The 13984-nt window shown below is 32.3% G+C and overlaps 1 protein-coding gene across 3 annotated transcripts in view; it reads left to right on the top strand.

Annotated features, from left to right (window-relative positions):
- The window catches only part of CHD1 (chromodomain helicase DNA binding protein 1), a 77767-nt gene that overhangs the window by 48326 nt on the left and 15457 nt on the right, over positions 1–13984 (top strand). For all 3 annotated transcript variants that reach the window (XM_027037303.2, XM_053225161.1, XM_053225160.1), the window contains 10 exons: positions 3466–3614; positions 4000–4096; positions 4206–4301; positions 6250–6426; positions 8865–9025; positions 10328–10369; positions 11480–11610; positions 12318–12456; positions 12678–12828; positions 13816–13938. In XM_027037303.2, coding sequence (XP_026893104.1) covers positions 3466–3614; positions 4000–4096; positions 4206–4301; positions 6250–6426; positions 8865–9025; positions 10328–10369; positions 11480–11610; positions 12318–12456; positions 12678–12828; positions 13816–13938 — 1266 coding nt within the window. The remainder of the gene's footprint in view (positions 1–3465; positions 3615–3999; positions 4097–4205; positions 4302–6249; positions 6427–8864; positions 9026–10327; positions 10370–11479; positions 11611–12317; positions 12457–12677; positions 12829–13815; positions 13939–13984) is intronic.

Raw genomic sequence — 13984 nt, 5'->3', positions numbered from 1 at the left:
TCTCCAGTTTTTTGTGTCTTCTTCAATTTCTTTCATAAGCTTTCTATAGTTTTCAGTATATAGATTTTTCACCTCTTTGGTTCAGTTTATTCCTAGGTATTTTATGGGTTTTGTTGGAATTGTAAATGGGATTAATTCCTTGATTTCTCTTTCTGGTGTTTCATTATTGGTGTATGGGAATGCAACCGATTTCTGTGCATTGATTTTTACATCCTTCAGCTCTCCTGAATTCATGGATCAGTTCTAGCAGTTTTTTTGGTGGAATCTTTTGAGGTTTCCACATAGAGTGTCATGTCATCTGCCAAGAGTGAAAGTTTGACCTCCTCCTGGCCGATTTGGATGCCTTTTATTTCTTTGTGTTGTCTGATTGCTGAGGCTAAGACTTCCAATACTATGCTGAATAACAGTGGTGAGAGTGGACATCCCTGTCTTGTTCTTGACCTTAGGGGGAAAGCTCTCAGTTTTTCTCTCTTGAGGATGATATTAGTGTTGGGTCTTTCATATATATATATGCCTTTTTTGATTTTGAGATAGGATCCTTCTATCGCTACTCTATTGAGGGTTTTTATCAAGAAAGAATGTTGTATTTTGTCAAATGCTTTCTCTCCATCTGTTGAGAGGATCCTGTGGTTCTTGTTCTTTCTTCTATTGATGTGATGAATCACATTGATTGTTTTGTGGATATTGAACCAGCCCTGCATCCCAGGTATAAATCCCACTTGATTGTGGTGAATAATTTTTTTAATGTACTGTTAGATCCAGTTGGCCAATTTCTTGTTGAGGATTTTTGCATCCATGTTCATCAGGGAAATTGGTCTATATTTCTCCTTCTTAGTGGGGTCTTTGTGTGGTTTTAGAATCAGGGTAATGCTGGCTTCATAGAAAGATCTTGGAAGTTTTCCTTCCATTTCTATTTTTTGGAACAGCTTCAAGAGAGTAGGTGTTAACTCTTCCTTAAATGTTTGGTAGAATTCCCCTGGGAAGCCGTCTGATCCTGTACTCTTGTTTTTTGGGGGGAGTTTTTTGATTACTAATTGGATTTCTTTACTGGTTATGGGTCTGTTCAGATTTTCTATTTCTTCCCGTTTCAGTTTTGGTAGTTTTTATGTTTCTACGAATTTGTCCATTTCATCCAGATTGTCCATTTTGTTGGCGTATAGTTGCTCATAATATTCTCTTATTGTTTGTATTTCTGCTGTGTTGGTTGTGATCTCTCTTTCCATTCTTGATTTTATTTATTTGGGTCCTTTCCTTTTTCTTTGTGATCAAACTGGCTAGGGGTTTATCAATTTCGTTAATTCTTTCAAAGAACCAGCTTCTGGTTTCATTGGATCTGTTCTAATGTGTTTTTTTGTTTGTTTGTTTGTTTTTTGGTTTCGATAGCATTGATTTCTGCTCTAATCTTCATTATTTCCCGTCTTCTGCTGGTTTTGGGTTTTATTGGCTGTTCTTTTTCCAGCTCTTTAAGGTGTAAAATTAGGTTGTGTATCTGAGACCTTTCTTCCTGCTTTAGGAAGGCCTGGATTCTACAATACTAATAATTTATCTGCACGTTATAAAGAGAGGGAAACTTGAAGTAGGAATAACATGCCAATATAAATTACAGATTGTCATAGAGGAGATGGTGAGAAAATAAGATAATTTCACAAGTGAGCTGGGCCTAATGTAGATGTGAATACTCAAAATAGACCTCTTTTATGAATGAGATGGGGAATAGTGATTAATTGCACTAAATAGCAGATACCTCCTATATCGAAATCCTCGACCATGGCTGAACTCGCATTCCATTTATACTTCTCAAACAACTACTTAAAGACTATTTAAAGGCCACCATATTTTCTAATAGGTGATAGAAAATAGAGGGTATTAGAAGAACCACTTAGGCAAGATACTGTAGAAAGTTGTGTGGTAGACCTCTGGGAAGAATATCTGAATAAGATGGCAAAATAATGGTAACATGTATTTCTAACCATTATGTTACAAAACTGCATAAAAACAAATGTGATATAAATATGAATGTTTTAAAATATTTAATACATTAATTATTGTACATTTGTTTAATACATTATTTAATAACATTTAAAATAGAAATGAATATATAAATACATTTTTATTAATGATTTTGAGATGTTTTTAATTATTTCATTATTGATGCACTATGGTAAGATTCCTGTGCTTTAGTACCTGCTCTTTTTTGTTTTTATGTAAATTCCAATTAACATACATTGTATTATTAGTTTCAGGTGTATAATATAGTGTGCTTCACCACTTCCATACAGCACCCAGTGCTGATCACAAGTGCACTGCTTAGTACCCATCACCTATTTAACCCATCTCCCCACCTCTTTCCCCTCTGGTAATCATGACTTTATGCTCTGTAGTTAAGAGTCTGTTTGTTTGTTTGTTTCTCTCTTTTTTTTCTCAATTATCATTTGTTTTGTTTTTTAAATTCCACATATGAGTGAAATCATATGCATGTACCTGCTCTTTTTTTTACTAGTATTTGGTTCTAAATCTGACACAGGTGTTTCATATTTCTTGTTAAGTATTTCCATGCAAGAACTACAAAATGAGTATAGATGAGCAATACAGGTGAGCTTTATTTGTGACACCAATACTATACACATTTGGAGATGATAACTTTGGCAGAGATCCAAATAAAACAGTGTCTCATTATCTGCTGATTCATGCAATAGTTGCAGTGCTGAAAAAAACTATAATGTTCATTTAAACTCTTATTTACATTAAAATAGAGGGTGAATTGAGACTCAAGATAATTTTAAAAGTTTTGAAAAATCATTTGAAAGAAAAGACTCAAGATAGTTTTTCTTTGTGTCTGAAGGTACAGTTTAGTGCAGAGGGTCTAGTGTCCCAGGTCACTGTACTCTTAAGTACTCGTAAGCCCGCCTAATCATTGCAAAAGCTACAATGTTCCTATAAATTTTGAAAATATCCCTTTGGGTGCTATTTGATATAGAACTGCTAACCTTGAGAAATAGGGCAAATTACGGCACATCAATTTTTGTGTATTTTGGAAGTCTTCGTTTTATGGCAGGATTTCATCATTAACCTGGGGTATGGTTCATAGAATTTTGAACTATGTGGAATATTGAAACATTAATTAGAATTAAGGAAACAGGTAGAAATTGTTATAAATTTACCACTTTTTTTCCTTCTCAGCTAAAAGATAAAAATTACTGTTATCCCTTTAAAAAAATAAAAAGCAAATAAAATCTGTTCAAAATGCAAGAAGTACACAACCATAAAATACTTTTTAAATTGAAGAAATTTAGCTTTTATATATATTGTTATATATTTTTTTAATTTTTATTTTGACTAGTGTCAAAATATGTGACTAATTTCACATAGTATGAGCTTCACTTTATGTACAGTATTTGGGTATTTCGCATTAGCAAAACAAATACTTTTTGCTACATTGTATTTTCATTGTGTGTATCTTTACAGGTGAATATTTATCGTCTAGTTACTAAGGGATCAGTTGAAGAGGATATTCTTGAAAGGGCCAAAAAGAAGATGGTTTTAGATCATCTTGTGATTCAGAGAATGGACACAACTGGGAAGACAGTACTACATACAGGTTCTGCCCCGTCAAGGTAGTTACCTTAATATATTTTTAAAAAGTCATTTTATAATCGTACTGTACTCATTTTCCTGAAATATTACATGCTATAAGCAGATCTTTGAAGTACTATGTTTAGTATTGTGATTTTTTAAAGCATTGGAGTAATTTCTAGTCAAAGGCACACGTTCATTACTGGTTTTTATCACTCAAATTTTGTTAAGTCTTGGGAGAAATTCCTTTAATTTCCAGGTTTCAAGTACTTTACTTTTAAAATAAGTAAACTAAAAATATTTCACCTAACTCTGTCGTATAACTTCCATAGAGTTGACTGTGTCAATAATTAATAAAAGTGCAACATAAATGTTAAATTGTTAACTGTTAGTAGTATTAAGCTTTTTTGTTCTTCTTGGTTTTAGTTCTACTCCTTTCAATAAAGAAGAATTATCAGCTATCTTAAAGTTTGGTGCTGAGGAACTTTTTAAGGAACCTGAAGGAGAAGAACAAGAACCCCAGGTTAAAAAAACATATATATATATGACATTTCTTTAAACTATAAGCATAAGGTGTATTTGCTTTAAAATATATTAAAGTATACTTAATAAAGATTTCTTTCTAATTACAGGAAATGGATATAGATGAAATCTTGAAGAGGGCTGAAACTCATGAAAATGAACCAGGCCCTTTAACTGTAGGAGATGAATTGCTTTCCCAGTTCAAGGTAGATTTTCTTTCTTTTTTATTTTTCTTTGTAATTATTTCAGTTGATAGTGATTATTTTTTTGTCATTATGTGTTTTCTTAAAACCTCTTTAAACACAATCAGCAAGATCATTTCTTAACATTTTTGTTTTAAAATTTGGTATGGTGTATGAAAACTTTTCTCCCTTATACTGACAAAGCAGTAGCAGCTTGATGTGGAAAGGACCAAATTGTATATGAATAGATACATTTAGTGGAATGAGGAGGGCAGTTATTTCCTAATTAGCATGTAAAAAAATGCTTGGCAAATAGTATGTCCTCAAATATTTGGGCAAATTAGGGAACATGATATCTCTAAATTTAGATTTCTGTGACCAAAGGCTTTTAGCTACTGTTTGTTGGAGTAGTTCTGCAGTTTTTGACATTAGATTAAATTAAGCATTATCACAACTAAGAAAATCCAAGTTAATCAGTCCAAGTAAGCAGTGAGCTCCTGTTAGTACTTATAAATACTCCTGGTAGTTCCTCTATAGCCATTTTCAACAAATTGAAGTTTTTCAAATGGGGAGGGTTTTTTTTTTTGTTTTTTTGTTTTAATTTTTGTTTTAATTTTTGTTTTTTGTTAATTTGTTTTAATTTCTTTTGTGTGTGTGTGTTTATTTTTGAGAGAGAGAGCAGCAAGCAGGGCAGGGTCAGAGAGAGAGAGACAGAATCCGAAGCAGGCTCCAGGCTCTGAGCTGTCAGCACAGACCCTGATGTGAGGCTTGATCCCATGGACCATGAGATCATGACGTGAGCCCAAGTCAGACGCTTAGCCGACTGAACCACACAGGCGCCCCCACAAACTGGAGGTTTTAAGGAGCAGTCCAGTTTGTCATTTGTTCATTCACCAGTTATTTATTGAGCACCTGTAGTGTGCCATGCACCAGGGACATAGCAATGAGTAAAAACTTTTTTAATTTTAGTGAATCACTGGCTGCAATGAGGAGGATATACTATAATGGAACAAGAATTAAAAGCAAGGTGATAAGTTAGAAGACTATTCTTTAATCTTGAGAAATAAACGTTTCTGGAACCAGTACTCATTCTGGTGTGATGAACTCTACATTAAGTTATACTATTTGGTTTTAATTTGACTAACTGGCAGTCTGAAAAAAATGTCACTGATAAGCTAACCAAAGTAAATACAGATTATTTTTACACCAGTGAGTTGATATACTGCTCGCTTTAGGATTTTCATTACACTTAAATAATAGACATGAGAAATGAACACTATTTGTGCAGTGTTATTCCTTACACAGGGTGAGCATAGGTTCTTTCATCTAGCTTCTGTAAGTTTTAATGTTCCACTATTGGCAGTTAGCTTTAATGAGTGCTTTCTGTGTACCAGTCTTCATAGTTCCTTAAATGTATTCTCTCATTTAATCTTCACAAAGTTAGTGAGCTCTTTTTATCCTTTTTTTTGAGAGATGAAGAAACTAGGAACCTAAGTAAGTTTATGGACTCAGAGCTCTTTTGTGTTTTGTTAGCTCTTTGTACTATTTATTATGATCCTAAAAATAAGAATATTGTATTGTCTACAGCACTTTGTAATTAATGCATTGGTGTGGTATTTTCTGCAGAAGATGATTAGCATGTTACTATACATTATTTTGTTATTGTTCTGTTAACTAATTTTGTTGAGCAGCAGGACAAAAGAGAATCATTCATGGAAGAGATTTCTTACAAGTGTTTTGGCTTGATCTACTTCAACCTAATAAAGAAATCATAAGTAATAAAGAACTAATAAAGAACTTAGTTTAGCAGGCAATTTTGGTTCAGTCCATAGTCATATTCATTATCCTGAGGATATTTAAGTTTTATTGTCTTGTTCTGGCCTGTCACTTCCTCTTCTCTGAAATGTAAAATGTAATTTAAGGATGAGTTCTTCTTTAATGCTTACTATTTCTTAAAATTCTGGAATTTAAGGTTGCCAACTTTTCAAATATGGATGAGGATGACATTGAGTTGGAACCAGAAAGAAATTCAAAGAATTGGGAGGAAATAATTCCTGAAGATCAACGAAGACGATTAGAAGAGGAAGAAAGACAAAAGGAACTTGAAGAAATTTATATGCTCCCAAGAATGAGAAACTGTGCAAAACAGGTGACATTTTAATCTAAAATATATGTCAGTTGATTTAAGAGTAGTCATACCTGGGCTGATCTGGTTTTGTTAATAAGGCATACTGGTCCATCCTTTTCTTCCTTTGTAAGTGTTTTCATATGATTTGATAATTTTTGCCTTATAAAATGAGTTGGAAGGTATTCTCTCCTCTTCTGGTTTTGAGAAGAGTTTGTATAGAATTGGTATTCTTCACTAAATGTTTGGCACTATTTGTCAGGGAAACCATCTAGGCTTGGAGTTTTCTTTGTTAAAATTTTTAACTCTTAATTCCTTTTATAAACAACTATGCAGAATATTTCTTGAGTGAGTGAGTTTGGTAGTTTCTTTCAAAGAAATTGTCCATTTTATCTAAGTTGTTGAATTTCTAGGCATAAAATTACTCATAATATCTCCCAAAAAATCATCCCAGGTTTCATTGATCTTTCTGTTTTAAATTCATTTATTTCTGCTCTTTCATATTTCTTCCACTTTGCTTTAATTTGTTTTTTAGTGTCTTAAGATACACACAACAATTGAATCAAGACCTCCCTTTTCTAGTATTACTAGCATTTAATGCTATAATTTTCCCACTCTTAACTACCTTTTCTGAATCTTGTAAATTTTTGATACCTGTTATGTTTTCATTTTCATTCATTTCAGAATATTTTCTAATTTGCTGTATAACTTCCTCTTTGGTGTTGTTTTTGTTGGTTTTGTGCTTTTTTGTTGTTATGAAGGGTGTTGTTTAATTTCCAAGTACTTGGGAGGTATTCCCAGTATCTTTGTTAATGAATTCTGTCATTGTCATAGAACATACCTTGATTTGATTTGTGTGTTTTGAATTTTTAAATATTTACTGTTTATGACCCAAGTGAAGACTAGATTTTTGAATAATGGTAAAAGTGCTTCGCTAGGCTGTATCAGATCCTACAGGAAAAGGAAAAAGGTTTAATACTAAATTTTTTTCTTTGCATTAACTTTTGTTTTTTTGGATATTGTGTAACAAGATTATTATTGTTGATTACGGAATCTTTTGGTGCCTCCTTAATTTTGAGTCTTAGGCATTGAGGGAATTGCCTAGTCCTTATTCTGCTATCTTTCCCCCCGGGGATAGAGTTTTTTTTTTCTTTTTTTCTTTTCCTTTTCCTTTTCCTTTTCCTTTTCCTTTTCCTTTTCCTTTTCTTTTTCTACAACTGTATTAGTTCTTCTGTGCCCTCAGTGCAGTAGATGACTGCTCCCTTTCTCCAGGCCATCTTCAGGAAGGAAAGTTTTTTTCTGATCTCCTGTGCTCTGATTCCAGTCTTTCTTCTGAGCACCTGTTGGGAGTTTTGTGGAGGAGTGCCTGAGAGGGAGTACAGGTTCTGTTCTGTACAAAGCTTGAACAGCCGTCCAGTTTGGGTGGGTGGGAATCTTTTCTGTCATTCTTTTCAAATGGATGATACAGATGGAGATAAAAGGTGGAAAGTTAAAAAAACAAACAAGCAAACAAACAAACAAAACCATGTCTTCGGTTTCCAGGAATCCTGTGCTGTCATGGTCACCCAAATGCGGCCTTTAGCCAATTTTAGCTAACTTCCCTTTACCTGCTTATATATTATTTGGTGTCTACGACTCATGCTTTTCACAGGAAAGCCAGTGTTCAAGTATCATCTACTGTATTTCTGTATGTTTTAGACTATTAGATTCTCTTGTGGGTTTGATGCGTATAAAAGAAGTTAGGCTTTGGAGATGAGGTTTATTGTTAGGATGGGAGCATCCTATCAACTTTCTACATCCCAGGCAGAAATGGAGCCAAATAATGTGTGTTTGGTTTGAAAGTGCCCATATACAGTTTGTTATTAGTGATTATATCTGCCAACCCCAAAACGATCTCCTTTTATAGTACATGGGAAGCATAGCATTATATTACATCTTGTCAAAGTATGAAAGGAGGGTAGAATGAGTGAGAACTGTATACCAAGCTTGACTTTGAATTAGCTTCAACATATTAGGGGTTCAGAATATGCACTGTGACTATGGAAAGACTCCAAAGACTTATAGAAAGTATGTTTTGATGTTTCTGTTAAATAATAGATGTTATAAATAAATAGTTACTTTAATTCTCATTTGAAAAAATTAGCAGTGAGGTTCTATAATTCTGTATTTGTTATTTGATTAATTGCTTGTTGATAATTTTTCTCATGTTTTTACCGAAGGACAATCTTGTATTTTCCTGCTGATTTATGAGAATGTTTTAAAAAAATATTAGGGCTGTTACTCTTTGCCATTAACCTGCCATGTTTTTCTCTGTTTTGTTTGCTTTTTAATATTATTTATAGGAAATTTTTGATATACAGACCACATTTGAATTTGTTCTGTTGATCTTTTGTAGTGTTTTCTTTGCTCTTACCATAGAAGCCGCCTTTAAGCTTCGGTAAATTTTTGTTTTCCAATTCCAGATTAGTTTTAATGGCAGTGAAGGGAGGCGCAGTAGAAGTAGGAGATATTCTGGATCTGATAGTGACTCGATCTCAGAAAGGAAAAGGCCAAAGAAACGTGGAAGACCACGGACTATCCCTCGGGAGACTATCAAAGGATTTAGTGATGCAGAAATTCGGCGGTAAGATGACATAAGACTATTTTACTTCAACTTGATTTTTTTAGAAGGTGAAATAAAATATACAAATTCCATATTTTCAAAGATTAAGATGAAAGTTTTAGAGGAGGCAAATATATGATTGTGCAGGGATTAGATGGTTCTGGTTTTGGGTGTTCATTATAGCTATGAAAAATAAAGTTTGATTATCTAGTCTCTGCATGTTATTTATTGTTAGTCTATTTAGACTGCTACATTTTTTTTGCTTTTACTAATCTGGTTCAGAATAGTGGCCCTATTGAATAATATATATTTTAGTACATTCAATTTGTTTATTAAAATTTCTCACTGCATTTATGATTCCCAGCGTTACTATTTTTATGTGAGAATACTTTAGTTCCATATTTTTCTAGGTTTTTTGACACTGAGATTTGCTTTTTGAAAGTAACAATGTTAAAAGTATTTCTGATATGTCCAGGTAGGAATTGAGGTAAGATAGTCATGTAGGATAAATTGTAGTTCTCTTTCAAAATATGCGTTTCTTTATACACGTTTATTTAAGGGGAATGGGATAACAGCCAACTTTTGTTTATGTCAATTTTTGCTAATGAAATTTGTGAAAAGGTTGCTCATTGCTGTATTTTGGGAGTTTGTTGTTTCTTTCAAGTCATTGTAACTCTTTTCTTTTAAACCATAGACCTGACTGATAAAGTTCTTCCTCCTTCTTTCTGCCAGAAAACTAAATATATTGTTAGATTTTATTAAGAGTACTTTTATGACCACCTGATTTGCTGGACTTTCTGTCTTTAGTTGAAGAACATTTCAGCTTCTACTTTTCCTGGATATTTTCCCTCATCCATCAACCACTTGGGTAGCTTTGTTCTTAAGTAAAATTTTTATTTTCCATTGTTGGTATAATAACCATACATCTGAGTTAAAGGTATTATTCAGAAAACAGTACTTGGAATTTGAGGAGGTGTACTATGATTGATTGATAATTTGGGAGACACTTCCTGTGGTAGCCTTGAACTTGTCTTGTGAAAATAATAAAGTAATTTCTAAAATAAAATTTAGCTTCTATTGTTTTATTTATATTGGTTTCTGAACATCATCCTGGGTGTTAAAATATGTCTTGTCTTACTTGGTATATCTTAATGTTTTAACATTTTTGTCTTTAGCATAGTTTATTCATTTACGTTGGTAGTAAACAGTACCTTGAATTAATTTTTGAACTAACAAGTATTTTCTTATTTCTGTATATTTACAAATCTATTTTTTAATGGATAGTGAAGCCCACATTTAAACCAAACAATTATTTTCTGTTAGGTTTATCAAGAGTTACAAGAAGTTTGGTGGCCCTCTGGAAAGGTAAACATGTTTGTCATTCTCATAGAATTACATGTGGGTTACATGCCGTCAACTTTATTTACTTATGCTAATACTCACTTTAGCTACTTTGTTAAATTTGCTTTAAAAGTCATTTACAAAGTCTGTAGAAAGCAAATTTCAAGTAGACTTTTAAAAAGATTTTTATATTCTCAATTCCTTCTAGTCTCTAAAATTTTATCTACAAATGAAGTTTTCTTTAAAATACATAGATCTATAAAATACTCAGCATTTTTTTTTTAATACTCAGCGTTTTCATAATTGTACTTTGCATATGCTTTTATCCCTTTTTTTCCATCACAAACATGAAAAGCAGATTTATCCTTCCAGAAGGTGAGCTGCTAATTTCAGTCTTTTGACATAAAGGCCAGTTCTGTTTCCCTACTAGGGAAATTTTCTTAAGTTTCCCTAATTAGAGTTCCTTCTTATACAAGCTATTAAAATTCAGATTATCAGGACAGGTTTTTTGTTTTGTTTTGTTTTGTTTTGTTTTTTTTAAGTTAATGGTTAATCTCAGTAATTGTTGGTGATTTGAATATTCTTTGACCTTTGGTTGTGGCTAACCCACTGTCTGAATATACAGTGGCAAAGACTCAAATTGGCTTAGTTCTATTTTTTCTCTCTTAACCTCCATTTTAAAAGTATTTGTTTTATTTTGAATATTTAGAGTACTATACTGTATTTATCAAAAAAAATCCAGATAACTGGACCTGCCCAGTTCAAGCCTGTGTTGTTTAAAGTTCATCTGTATTACAGTGCTTAACTGCTTTTGAATTTAATATTTGGTTATTAAAAGCTTTTACAGAATTGTTACATAATCTTCAATTTGAAGCATACCATTCTGTAATGAATTGGTTAACTTTATTATTCTTGAATATATAAATGAATTGTTTCCCTGCCAAATATTTTCACATTTAAAATTTTTTTTTTTTTTTTTTTTTTTTATGTATCTTGTGCCAGTTATCTGAACCAGAATTTGTAGGGCATGGAAAGTGACTTGTAGAGCTTGAGATAAAGTGAAACTTAGTCTCCCTTAAATGGTTCCACTTTATTCTGCATATTTACCTGAGAATTATATTATTTCATTAACAGATTAGATGCAATTGCTCGGGATGCTGAATTAGTTGATAAGTCAGAGACTGACCTCAGACGACTAGGAGAATTGGTACATAACGGTTGCATTAAAGCTCTAAAGGATAATTCTTCAGGAACAGAACGAACAGGTAATATTAAAGTGAGAATGATTTAAAGGGAGGTAAATAGAAGTTTCAAATTAGCTTTTATTGAGTTTCGTATGTATTATATCTTAGCTACCTACTCATCACTCTTGAAAGATGCTTTAAAAAACAAAGCAGGACCATTCCTGGGTAATAGGAAATGGGTAATAGAATTGTATTACTGAAACCAATAGAGTTTGTCTTTCTGTCTGGTATATTCTAGCTGGTAGGTAGCATTAGGTGTTACTGTATTTTTTGTATATAAATGGCTAGGAAAAGATAGTGTACATGTATAATATGGTTTTTGGACATAATTACTTCATTATGCTTATTTTGTAATTTATCTACCTAAATGAAAATATTTAGATAAGATTTAGTAATAAAACGTACTGGAAAAAATCATGCTAGAACTCTTATTTAGAAGGTGACAGCATTAATAGATTGAAGTATCTTGTGCAATTGGTAAAACAATTAAGAAATGCATTCTGTGAAATGCTTTCTGTGAATTCACATCTGCTATAATGTAAGTACTAGTATGTACTCAAAAATCTTGTAGTGAATTTAAAGTTTGCCAACAAGTGCCCCCTGCCAATAATATAAACAGGTAAAATGAATTGATTAGCTAAATAAGTAATGCTTATTAATATACATCATAGTGTATCTTGCTTAGAATTGTATACTTCATACTTTTTTATGTCTTAAAAAAAATTAAGGTGGTAGACTTGGAAAAGTGAAGGGTCCAACATTCCGAATATCAGGAGTACAGGTGAATGCCAAGCTCGTCATCTCCCATGAAGAAGAATTGATACCATTGCATAAATCCATTCCTTCAGATCCAGAAGAAAGAAAACAGTGAGTTATTTACTATACCCATCATAAAATATTTATTGTTACTCAATAATTCGGCTGTGTATGGATGTTCAAAATGTTTTTTTATGTCACTGGCTAGCTTGAATGAAATGTTTTTAAAGATAAAATAAAGCATAGTATTTTGAAGTTCTAATCAAATATGTTTTTCAAAATTTTAATATGGCAGTTATAAACTTGACAGTGGTTATTAACTTTGTTATTAGGTATACTATCCCATGCCATACAAAGGCAGCTCATTTTGATATAGACTGGGGCAAAGAAGATGATTCCAATTTGTTAATTGGTATCTACGAATATGGATATGGAAGCTGGGAAATGATTAAAATGGATCCTGACCTCAGTCTAACACACAAGGTACTTAAAATTTGTTTCTGTTGACCACTGATGTTAGATTTTTTTCTTTTAAATTATGTTAGAAATTAATTAGACTGATGGGAAACCAAGGCCCTAACGAGCTGTATGACCTTGGCTTCTTGGTTTTCATGAAGGGATTGAATTTAAATGATGTGAGATTTTGCTTTACCGCTAAAATTATATACTTGTTACTAAGGCATAGGTATATTTTTCTTCATAGCATTAAGTTTAAAGTAAACCTCTAATTCCATCATTATCTTATTTTTAGCAAAAAAATGATTCTGAAATATTTTATAATTTTTTGCTAAAGTCAAACAATGTTTAGGGATTTTGGTGATTTGATACTACCCTGGTAGCTAAAAATCATTTCTTTGCCTAAACTGGAAAACACTGGAAGCATTGCCTTATCTTTTTATCTTATTTAAATTATATTTTTATATTTTACTTTTTCATAGACAGAGGGGAACCTTTTTATATTGGTGCTGTGTCATTTTTTGCCTGTGAGTCCAAACTTAAAATAGTTTAAAATCCCGCTGTGGATATTTTCTCAAGGTGCATGCTTTGGGTCGCCTTAAATAGATGATAACATTGTTCTAGGACTCTTTGTATGCTGTACAGTTAAATGTACTGTTATTGAGAAAGGAAGGATATCTAAGAATACTGTAATGTTTAATAACACTGGATGCTAAATACACTTGTATATTGGAAAAGAAATTTTTAATCTCACACTTTGTATTATTACTTTGAATGTAGGCATTTTTTTTTTTCATGTATTTAGAACTTATTCGCAGGCAAATTAAATCTTTGCTGTGGGGTAGGTATATAAAAATGTATTTTGCACTCTTAGTTGTTTAATGCCCATAAATTTTAACAGTTGTAACCTGTCAGTAAATTATATGTATTTCTTTCAATGAGTGAGAATTTTTTAGGCAGTAACATTTTCATGTAATTTATTAAGAACAACCTGAAAAAGTTAATTTCTTTCAGATTCTTCCAGATGATCCTGATAAAAAACCACAAGCAAAGCAGTTGCAGACACGTGCAGACTACCTCATCAAATTACTTAGTAAAGATCTTGCAAGAAAAGAAGCTCAGAGACTTTCTGGTGCAGTAAGTTAAAATTTAGTGCTTGAGAGCAATTTACTTTTCAGTAAAT

The sequence above is a fragment of the Acinonyx jubatus genome, chromosome A1 (assembly GCF_027475565.1).
Source record: "Acinonyx jubatus isolate Ajub_Pintada_27869175 chromosome A1, VMU_Ajub_asm_v1.0, whole genome shotgun sequence".
NCBI classification, from domain to species: Eukaryota; Metazoa; Chordata; class Mammalia; order Carnivora; family Felidae; genus Acinonyx; species Acinonyx jubatus.
Note: the sequence above shows the minus strand (reverse complement) of the source record. Positions and strands in the feature narration are given on the sequence as shown.